This window comes from Coregonus clupeaformis, chromosome 9, assembly GCF_020615455.1.
Source record: "Coregonus clupeaformis isolate EN_2021a chromosome 9, ASM2061545v1, whole genome shotgun sequence".
NCBI lineage: Eukaryota > Metazoa > Chordata > Actinopteri > Salmoniformes > Salmonidae > Coregonus > Coregonus clupeaformis.
In genome coordinates this window covers 31735569-31747782 of record NC_059200.1, presented here as the reverse complement: position 1 = coordinate 31747782, position 12214 = coordinate 31735569, and the positions used below count along the sequence as shown (strand labels likewise).

At 44.6% G+C, this 12214-nt stretch overlaps 1 protein-coding gene across 2 annotated transcripts in view; it reads right to left on the bottom strand.

Moving 5' to 3' along the window:
* The window catches only part of LOC121573758 (seizure protein 6-like), a 321488-nt gene that overhangs the window by 6767 nt on the left and 302507 nt on the right, over positions 1-12214 (bottom strand). For both annotated transcript variants that reach the window (XM_041885985.1, XM_041885984.1), the window contains exon 12: positions 1784-1975. In XM_041885985.1, coding sequence (XP_041741919.1) covers positions 1784-1975 — 192 coding nt within the window. The remainder of the gene's footprint in view (positions 1-1783; positions 1976-12214) is intronic.

The window sequence follows — 12214 nt, the reverse complement described above, 5'->3', positions numbered from 1 at the left end:
CCGTGTGTTTTGGGTCATTGTCATGCTGGAATTCCCATCCACGGCCCATTTTCAATGCCCTGGCTGAGGGAAGGAGGTTCTCACCCGAGATTTAACGGTACATGGCCCCGTCCATCGTCCCTTTGATGCGGTGAAGTTGTCCTGTCCCCTTAGCAGAAAAACACCCCCAAAGCATAATGTTTCCACCTCCATGTTTGATGGTGGGGATGGTGTTCTTGGGGTCATAGGCAGCATTCCTCCTCCTCCAAACACAGCGAGTTGAGTTGATGCCAAAGAGCTCGATTTTGGTCTCATCTGACCACAACACTTTCACCCTGTTCTCCTCTGAATCATTCAGATGTTCATTGCCAAACTTCAGACGGCCCTGTATATGTGCTTTCTTGAGCAGGGGGACCTTGCGGGCACTGCAGGATTTCAGTCCTTCATGGCGTAGTGTGTTACCAATTGTTTTCTTGGTGACTATGGTCCCAGCTGCCTTGAGATCATTGACAAGATCCTTCCGTGTAGTTCTGGGCTGATTCCTCAACGTTCTCATGATCATTGCAACTCCACAAGGTGAGATCTTGCATGGAGCCCCAGGCCGAGGGAGATTGACAGTTATTTTGTGTTTCTTCCATTTGCGAATAATCGCACCAACTGTTGTCACCTTCTCACCAAGCTGCTTGGCGATGGTCTTGTAGCCCATTCCAGCCTTGTGTAGGTCTACAATCTTGTCCCTGACATCCTTGGAGAGCTCTTTGGTCTTGGCCATGGTGGTGAGTTTGGAATCTGATTGATTGATTGCTTCTGTGGACAGGTGTCTTTTATACAGGTAACAAGCTGAGATTAGGAGCACTCCCTTTAAGAGTGTGCTCCTAATCTCAGCTCGTTACCTGTACAAAAGACACCTGGGAGCCAGAAATCTTTCTGATTTGAGAGGGGGTCAAATACTTATTTCCCTCATTAAAATGCAAATCAATTTATAACATTTTTGACATGGGTTTTTCTGGATTTTTTTGTTGTTATTCTGTCTCTCACTGTTCAAATAAACCTACCATTAAAATTATAGACTGATCGTTTCTTTGTCAGTGGGCAAACATACAAAATCAGCAGGGGATTAAATACTTTTTTCCCTCACTGTAGCTAAATGATCCATGCTATGACCATCTTAAAACAATTCCATATGTTAGTTTAATGGCTTAGACTTTTAGAGGTTAAGCAATGAACATCCCATCATGTATAAAAATGCCCAGTTGGCCATTATTTTGGCTACCATGGCTAGAAGAAGAGATCTCAGTGACTTTGAAAGAGGGGTCTCAAAGGAGCATAGCGGGTTTAAAGGGTGTGTGTGAGTCACCAGATCTCAACCCATTTGAACACTTATGGGAGATTCTGGAGCGGCGCCTTAGACAGCATCTTCCACCACCATCAACAAAAAACACAAAATCATGCATCATCTTCCTCTCAATAGATCATTCTCCAACAAGGCCACCTTTTATCTGAGGCAGGGAGCAAGCAGGTAGGGCTGACAGGTCATCAATGCTATTAGAGGGCTTCTAGAAATTGCATGAAAGAAATCAGCATGTCCTCAGGCTAAATCTTTGCTGAACGTACTGAGAACATCCACAAGGTCCTCTGGCACAGAGTTCTCTGAGTTATCTAAAGGAATACTGCTGACTCTTTGAAAAACAGTGCTGATTGTTAGAGAGGAGGACGACTATCCTGGTTGAATAAAAGAAACAACACTGTGTGTGTGTGTGCGTGCGTGTGTGTGTATTTGACCAGATATAGTTTCCCGACTTACGGTTACACTTGGGCAGCCTCTCGCTCCACTTGGGGTTGGCTGAGTCTCTGTTGTAGCAGGTGAGCAGTGTGCTTCCAGACAGGGAGTATCCCTTATTACACACATACTGCACCGTCGATCCCACCATGAAGCGTGATCCCGTCACCATCCTCCGACTGTGCTCCACGTTCCCCGGGTCAGGACACGTCATCACTGATTACACAGACACAACCAGGCAGAAAACAGGCAAATGGATAACCACTCCAATGCATAACCACTACAGTACAGTACATTAACGATCATCATTATCAGTCACACCACATGTTATCAACAGTGGTTCACTCAATAAAGCACCAGTCTCATACAATAACCCAGTAGATGACACAGAGCCTTCTAATTGAATATCTAGGTCATAAAAAATTAACATGGCTGGATATTGAAGCCATTCAGGCGTTGCAGCCCACAGCCCAGGGGACCTCCCCACATAAAACATTATTACAGTTTACTATAGAATACTAGTATACTTACTATATAATTCTGTAGTAATCTGTAGTATACTGTATAATACTATACTACAAACTGTAGTATCCCTTGATCATGTGTAGTAAATTTGTAGTAAACTGTAGAATACTATAGTAAATACTACAGTATTATCCCCCCAAAAACACTGTAGTAAATACTACATAAATGTCTGCAAAATCACTACACTTATTTAAATATAATAAATACTGCAGTATTTCATTTCCATATACAATGGGGAAAAAAAGTGTCAGTGTGGAATGTGGATGTGGTGCAGGAATCAGGCGCAGGACACAGAGGCTTCGTCCAACAGGCTTTAGTCACGAAAAACAAACGGGCCACAACAAGAGCCGGAGTCAAAAAGAAATTACGCACACACTGCGTAAAAACACTAGCACCAAAAATAGCGTGCACACAAGTGCGGAAATCTCTCTCCAAACAATGGAGGAAACAAACACTGCACCTTCTGACGGGTGAACAATTACACACAACACAAGACTCAAACAACGAGAACTTATAGGACACATAATAAACACTAAACGGAAACAGGTGTACCAAAAAGACTAAACCAAACAAACATCGAAAACATACAACGGTGGCAGCTAGTACTCCGGGGACGACGACCGCCGAAGCCTGCCCGAACAAGGAGGAGGAGCAGCCTCGGCCGAAACCGTGACAAAAAGTATTTAGTCAACCACCAATTGTGCAAGTTCTCCCACTTAAAAGGATGAGAGAGGCCTGTAATTTTCATCATAGGTACACGTCAACTATGACAGACAAATTGAGAAAAAGAAATCCAGAAAATCACATTGTAAGATTTTTTATGAATTTATTTGCAAATTATGGTGGAAAATAAGTATTTGGTCACCTACAAACAAGCAAGATTTCTGGCTCTCACAGACCTGTAACTTATTCTTTAAGAGGCTCCTCTGTCCTCCACTCGTTACCTGTATTAATGGCACCTGTTTGAACTTGTTATCAGTATAAAAGACACCTGTCCACAACCTCAAACAGTCACACTCCAAACTCCACTATGGCCAAGACCAAAGAGCTGTCAAAGGACACCAGAAACACAATTGTAGACCTGCACCAGGCTGGGAAGACTGAATCTGCAATAGGTAAGCAGCTTGGTTTGAAGAAATCAACTGTGGGAGCAATTATTAGGAAATGGAAGACATACAAGACCACTGATAATCTCCCTCGATCTGGGGCTCCACGCAAGATCTCACCCTGTGGGGTCAAAATGATCACAAGAACGGTGAGCAAAAATCCCAGAACCACACGGGGGGACCTAGTGAATGACCTGCAGAGAGCTGGGACCAAAGTAACAAAGCCTACCATCAGTAACACACTAGGCCGCCAGGGACTCAAATCCTGCAGTACCAGACGTGTCCCCCTGCTTAAGCCAGTACATGTCCAGGCCCGTCTGAAGTTTGCTAGAGTGCATTTGGATGATCCAGAAGAGGATTGGGAGAATGTCATATGGTCAGATGAAACCAAAATATAACTTTTTGGTAAAAACTCAACTCGTCGTGTTTGGAGGACAAAGAATGCTGAGTTGCATCCAAAGAACACCATACCTACTGTGAAGCATGGGGGTGGAAACATCATGCTTTGGGGCTGTTTTTCTGCAAAGGGACCAGGACGACTGATCCGTGTAAAGGAAAGAATGAATGGGGCCGTGTATCGTGAGATTTTGAGTGAAGACCTCCTTCCATCAGCAAGGGCATTGAAGATAAAACGTGGCTGGGTCTTTCAGCATGACAATGATCCCAAACACACCGCCCGGGCAACAAAGGAGTGTCTTCGTAAGAAGCATTTCAAGGTCCTGGAGTGGCCTAGCCAGTCTCCAGATCTCAACCCCATAGAAAATCTTTGCAGGGAGTTGAAAGTCTGTGTTGCCCAGCGACAGCCCCAAAACATCACTGCTCTAGAGGAGATTTGCATGGAGGAATGGGCCAAAATACCAGCAACAGTGTGTGAAAACCTTGTGAAGACTTACAGAAAACGTTTGACCTGTGTCATTGCCAACAAAGGGTATATAACAAAGTATTGAGAAACTTTTGTTATTGACCAAATACTTATTTTACACCATAATTTGCAAATAAATTCATTAAAAATCCTACAATGTGATTTTCTGGATTGTTTATTCTAGTCTGTCATAGTTGACGTGTACCTATGATGAAAATTACAGGCCTCTCTCATCTTCTTAAGTGGGAGAACTTGCACAATTTGTGGCTGACTAAATACTTTTTTCCCCCACTGTACCCTGCCCATTCCCCTCCCCCGTATCCCAATTTCTGTAAAAACCTACATGCCAAGTATAGACCATATATTGTGTTCCCATATAGGTTATAGAAAAGAGCAGAAGCGCTGAACCCTCCATTCAAAACCCAGTCCTACCTACCTACATGTTATGGAAAATGTGCTCTTTTAGTATTTCTACAGTAGGTTTCCTGAAGGAGAAAGCCCCACACGTATATGTCAACGATAAAACAAAAACACTATAGTAAATACTACAGTAATGTCACAAATCACTACAGTAAATATTACAGTATACTACAGTTCGCAAAAACTACAGTAGATACTACAGTATACTACAGTCCGCAAAAACACTACAGTAAATACTACATTACATTACAGTCTGCAAAAACACTACAGTAATTACTATGGTATATACACTACATGACCAAAAGTATGTGGAAACTTGCTCGTCGAAATCTCATTCCAAAATCATGGGCATTAATATGGAGTTGGTCCCCCCTTTGCTGCTATAATAGCCTCCACTCATCTGGGAAGGCTTTCCACTAGCTGCGGGGACTTGCTACCATTCAGCCACAAGAGCATTAGTGAGGTCGTGCACTGATGTTGGGCGATCAGGCCTGGCTCGCAGTCGGCGTTCCAATTCATCCCAAAGGTGTTCCATGGGGTTGAGGTCAGGGCTCTGTGCAGGCAATGAAGTTCTTCCTTCCTGATCTCGACAAACCATTTCTGTATAGACCTCGCTTTGTGCACGGGGGCATTGCCATGCTGAAACAGGAAAGGGCCTTCCCCAAACTGTTGCCACAAAGTTGGAAACACGGAATCGTCCTAGAATGTCATTGTGTATATTGTAGCGTTAAGATTTCCCTTCACTGGAACTAAGGGGCCTAGCCTGAACCAGACCATTATTCCTCCTCCACCAAACTTTACAGTTGGCACTATGCATTGGGGCAAGTAGCATTCTCCTGGCATCCGCTAAACCCAGATTCCTCCATCGGACTGTCAGATGGTGAAGCGAGATTCACCATCTGCTGAAATTTGACGTACTGACTTGTTGGAAAGGTGGCATCCTATGGCGGTGCCACGTTGAAAGTCACTAAGCTCTTTAGTAAGGCCATTCTACTGCCAATGTTTGTCTATGGAGATTGCATGACTATGCACTCTATTTTATACACCTGTCAGCAAAGGGTGTGGCTGAAACAGCCGAATCCACAAATTTGAAGGGGTGTCCACATACTTTTGTATATATAGTGTATTACTCTTTTTTTACTACAGGATTTATACTATAGTAAACTGTAAATACCACAGTAAATAATACAGTATTCACTCTGGATACATTCAGTAACATGATAAGAATATTTCTGGAAAATGTGGGGTAGGTGCAACATAAGACAAAAAAATGACAAGGGTTTGAGTGAGAGGACTAACTGGTGTCTCAAAGTGGCCACACACCTCTCCAAAGTGTGCACAGTTCCTAAGGAATTTCAATACACTTTTATGACGGAAAAAAGTCTGAACAAAAATATAAACGCGACATGTAAAGTGTTGGTCCCATGTTTTATGAGCTGAAATAAAAGATCACAGAAATTTTCCGCGCAGAAAAAGCTTATTTCTAAAAAAAATTTGGCACAAATTTGTATACATCCCTGTTAGTGAGCATTTCTCCTTTGCCAAGATAATCCATCCACCTGACAGGTGTGGCATATCAAGAAGCCTTGTGCTGGGGACAATAAAAGGCCACTCTAAAATGTGCAGTTTTGTCACACAACACAATGCTACAGATTACTCATGTTTTGAGGGAGAGTGCAATTGGCATGCTGACTGCAGGAATGTCCACCAAAGCTGTTGCCAGATAATTGAATGTTCATATCTCTACCATAAGCTGATTCCAAAGTCATTTATTTATATTTGGCAGTACGTCCAACCGGCCTCACAACCGCAGACCCCGTGTAACCACGCCAGCCCAGGACGTCCACATCCGGCTTCTTGACCTGCAGGATCGTCTGAGACCAGCCACCCGGACAGCTCATGAAACTCTGGGTTTGCACAACTGAAGAATTTCAGAAACCATCTCAGGGAAGCTCATCTGCGTGCTCGTCGTCCTCACCAGGGTCTTGACCTGACTGCAGTGGGCAAATGCTCACCATCGATGGCCACTGGCATCCGTCAAGTGTGCTCTTCACGGATTAATCGCAGTTTGAACTGTACCGGGCAGATGGCAGACATCGTGTATGGCGTCATGTGAGCAAGCGGTTTGCTGATGTCAACTTTGTGTACATAGTGCCCCATGGTGACGGTGGGGTTATGGTATGGGCAGGCATAACCTATGGACAATGAACAAAATTGAATTTTATCGATGGCAATTTGAATGCACAGAGATACCATGACGAGATCCTGAGGCCCATTGTCAACCGGACGGAACCACCTAGTGTTGACATGGAGCCCCGCCGATCCTACACGACTGGTCTGCCGACGAAATCGTCTGATGTGGTTACGACGACGTCGACCACGAAGATTCCATCTGCTAGCCCCGGCCCGCTAGCACACGCTAGCCGTGGCCTCTTACCTGCTAGTGCTTTAGCAGCCTCCGAACTATCCTATTGCTGTTCACCGGACCTTATGATAACTCAGCTATACAGCTGATGTCTGCTGGACTGTTCCTTTTTACGGTACTACATCCTGTTTATGTTTAGCCTCAGCCCAAACATGGTTAGCTTATTGTTGTTTCGGTTATTTCTAATTGTACTATTTCACTGTAGATCCCCCCAGCCCAGCTAAACCTGCCTTAGATAGCTCCTTTGTCCCACCCCCATACACGCAGAGACCGACTCAATTGATGCCTCTAGTGATACTATCTCTTTCATTGTTACCCAACGCTTAGGTTTACCCCCACTTTACTCATATCCTTCCATATCCTTGTCTGTACATAATGCCCTGAATCTTTTCTACAACACCCGGAAATCTGCCCCCTTTATTCTATGTACCCAACGCACTAGAAGACCAGTTCTTAAAGCCTTTAGCCGTATCCTTATTCTAGTCCTCCTCTGTTCCTCTGGTGATGTAGAGGCTAACCCAGGCCCTGCAGCCCTCAGTATCACTCCTACTCCCCAGGCGCTATCATTTGCTGACTTCTGTAATCGCAAAAGTCTTGGTTTCTTGCACGTAAACATCAGAAGTCTACTTCCTAAGTTTGAGTTATTCACTGCGTTAGCACACTCCGCCAACCCTGATGTTCTAGCAGTGTCTGAATCCTGGCTCAGGAAGGCCACCAAAAATTCTGAAATGTCCATCCCCAACTATAAAATTTTCCGTCTAGATAGAACTGCCAAAGGGGGTGGAGTTGCAATCTACTGTAGAGATAGCCTGCAGAGCTCTATCATACTATCCAGGTCTGTGCCCAAACAGTTTGAGCTTCTACTTCTAAAAATCCACCTTTCCAGAAATAAGTCTCTCACTGTTGCCGCTTGCTACAGACCCCCTCAGCCCCCCAGATGTGCCCTGGACACCATATGTGAATTGATTGCCCCCATTTATCCTCAGAGTTCGTACTGCTTGGTGACCTAAATTGGGATATGCTTAATACCCCGGCCATCCTACAATCCAAACTAGATGCCCTCAACCTCACGCAAATTATCAACGAACCTACCAGGTACAACCCTAAATCCGTAAACATGGGTACCCTCATAGATATCATCCTGACTAACATACCCTCTAAATACACCTCAGCTGTCTTCAACCAGGATCTCAGCGATCACTGCCTTATTGCCTGCGTCCGTAACGGATCCGCGGTCAAACGACCACCCCTCATCACTGTCAAACGCTCCCTAAAACACTTTAGCGAGCAGGCCTTCCTAATTGACCTGGCCCAGGTATCCTGGATGGATATAGATCTCATTCCGTCAGTAGAGGATGCCTGGTTGTTCCTTAAAAGTAATTTCCTCTCAATCTTAAATAAACATGCCCCATTCAAAAAATACAGAACTAAGAACAGATATAGCCCCTGGTTCTCGTCAGACTTGACTGCCCTTGACCAGCACAAAAACATCCTGTGGCGTACTGCATTAGCATCAAATAGCCCCCGCGATATGCAACTTTTCAGGGAAGTTAGGAACCAATATACACAAGCAGTCAGGAAAGCAAAGGCAAACTTTTTCAAACAGAAATTTGCATCCTGTAGCACTAACTCCAAAAAGTTTTGGGACACTGTAAAGTCCATGGAGAATAAGAGCACTTCCTCCCAGTTGCCCACTGCACTGAGGCTAGGAAACACTATCACCACCGATAAATCTACAATAATCGAGAATTTCAACAAGCATTTTGCTACAGCTGGCCATGCTTTCCATCTGGCTACCACTACCCCGGCCACCAACTCTGCACCCTCCGCTGAAACTTGCCCATGCCCCCCCGCTTCTCCTTCACACAAATTCAGACAGCTGACGTTTTGAAAGAGCTGCAAAATCTGGACCCCTACAAATCAGCTGGGCTAGACAATCTGGACCCTTTCTTTCTAAAACTAGCCGCCGAAATTGTCGCAACCCCTATTACTAGTCTGTTCAACCTCTCTTTCATAACGTCTGAGATCCCCAGAGATTGGAAAGCTGCCGCGGTTATCCCCCTCTTCAAAGGGGGTGACACTCTAGATCCAAACTGCTACAGACCTATATCCATCCTGCCCTGCCTTTCGAAAGTATTTGAAAGCCAAGTTAACAAACAGATCACCGACCATTTCGAATACCACCGTACCTTCTCCGCTATGCAATCCGGTTTCCGAGCTGGTCATGGGTGCACCTCAGCCACGCTCAAGGTCCTAAACGATATTATAACCGCGATTGATAATAGACAGTACTGTGCAGCCGTCTTCATCGACCTGGCCAAGGCTTTCGACTCTGTCAACCACCGCATTCTTATTGGCAGACTAAATAGCCTTGGTTTCTCAAATGACTGCCTCGCCTGGTTCACCAACTACTTCTCAGCTAGAGTTCAGTGTGTCAAATCGGAGGGCCTGTTGTCTGGACCTATGGCAGTCTCTATGGGGGTGCCACAGGGTTCAATTCTTGGGCCGACACTTTTCTCCGTGTATATCAATGATGTCGCTCTTGCTGCTGGTGACTCTCAGACCCACCTCTACGCAGACGACACCATTTTGTATACATCTGGCCCTTCATTGGACACTGTGTTAACAAACCTCCAAACGAGCTTCAATGCCATACAACACTCCTTCAGTAGCCTCCAACTGCTCTTAAACACTAGTACAACTAAATGCATGCTTTTCAATCGAACGCTGCTGGCACCCGCCCACCCGACTAGAATCACCACTCTTGACGGGTCTGACCTAGAGTATGTGGACAACTACAAATACCTAGGTGTCTGGTTAGACTGTAAACTCTCCTTCCAGACTCACATAAAGAATCTCCAATCCAAAGTTAAATCTAGAATCGGCTTCCTATTTCGCAACAAAGCCTCCTTCACTCATGCTGCCAAACATGCCCTCGTAAAACTGACTATCCTACCGATCCTTGACTTCGGCGATGTAATTTACAAAATAGCCTCCAACACTCTACTCAGCAAATTGGATGTAGTCTATCACAGTGCCATCCGTTTTGTCTCCAAAGCCCCATACGCTACCCACAACTGTGACCTGTACGCTCTTGTTGGCTGGTCCTCACTACATGTTCGTCGTCAAACCCACTGGCTCCAGGCCATCTATAAATCACTGCTAGGCAAATCCCCGCCTTATCTTAGCTCATTGGTCACCATAGCAGCACCCACCCGTAGTCTGCGCTCCAGCAGGTATATCTCACTGGTCATTCCCAAAGCCAACACCTCCTTTGGCCGCCATTCCTTCCAGTTCTCTGCTGCCAATGACTGGAACGAATTGCAAAAATCTCTGAAGCTGGAGACTCTTATCTCCCTCACTAACTTTAAGCATCAGTTGTCAGAGCACCTTACCGATCACTGCACCTGTACACAGCCCATCTGAAATTAGCCCACCCAACTACCTCATCCCTATATTGTTATTTATTTTCTCTTTTGCACCCCAGTATCTCTATTTGCACATAATCTCTTGCACATCTAGCATTCCAGTGTTAATACTATTGTAATTATTTTGCACTATAGCCTATTTATTGCCTTACCTCCATAACTTGCTACATTTGCACACACTGTATATATATTTTCTGTTGTATTTTTGACTTTATGTTTTTTACCCCATATGTAACTCTGTGTTGTTTTTATCGCACTGCTTTGCTTTATCTTGGCCAGGTCGCAGTTGTAAATGAGAACTTGTTCTCAACTGGCTTACCTGGTTAAATAAAGGTGAACTAAAAAAATAATAATAATAATTGTCATGCCATTCATCCGCCGCCATCCCCTCATGTTTCAGCATGATAATACATGGCCCCATGTCGCAAGGATTCCTGGAAGTTGAAAATGTTCCAGTTCTTCCATGGCCTGCATACTCACCAGACCCATTGAGCATGTGTGGGATGCTCTGGATCGACGTGCACGACAGCGTGTTCCAGTTCCTGTCATCCAACTTCACACAGCCATTGAAGAGGAGTGGGACAACATTCCACAGGCCACAATCAACAGCCTGATCAACTCTATGCGAATGAGATGTGTCACGTTGCATGAGGCAAATGATGGTCTTACCAGATACTGACTGGTTTTCTGATCCACGCTCCTACCTTTAAAAAAAAGGTATCTGTGACCAACAGATGCATATCTGTATTCCCAGTCATGTGAAATCCATAGATTAGGGCCTAATTTATTTATTTCAATTGAATGATTTCCTTATATGAACTACCCCCCTTGGCATTTTTCCTATTTTGTTGCCTTACAACCTGGAATTAAAATGGATTTTTGGGGGGGGTTGTATCATTTGATTTACACAACATGCCTACCACTTTGAAGATGCAAAATATTTTTTCTTGTGAAAAAAACAAGTAATAAGACACAAAAAACAGAACTTGAGCGTGCATAACTATTCACCCCCCCAAAGTCAATACTTTGTAGAGACACTTTTTGCAGCAATTACAGCTGCAAGTCTCTTGGGGTATATCTCTATAAACTTGGCACATCTAGCTACTTGGATTTTTGCCCATTCTTCAAGGCAAAACTGCTCCAGCTCCTTCAAGTTGGATGGGTTCCGCTGGTGTACAGCAATCTTCAAGTCATACCACAGATTCTCAATTGGATTGAGGTCTGGGCTTTGACTAGGCCATTCCAAGACATTTAAATGTTTCCCCTTAAACCACTAGTGTTGCTTTAGCAGTATGCTTAGGGTCATTGTCCTGCTGGAAGGTGAACCTCCGTCCCAGTCTCAAATCTCTGGAAGATTGAAACAGGTTTCCCTCAAGAATTTCCCTGTAATTAGCGCCATCCATCATTCCTTCAATTCTGACCAGTTTCCCAGTCCCTGCCAATGAAAAACATCCCCACAGCATGATGCTGCCACCACCCTGCTTCACTGTGGGGATGGTGTTCTCGGGGTGATGAGAGGTGTTGGGTTTGTGCCAGACATAGCGTTTTCCTTGATGGCCAAAAAGCTCCATTTTAGTCTCATCTGACCAGAGTACCTTCTTCCATATGTTTGGGGAGTCTCCCACATGCCTTTTGACGAACGCCAAACGTGTTTGCTTATTTTTTTCTTTAAGCAATGGCTTTTTTCTG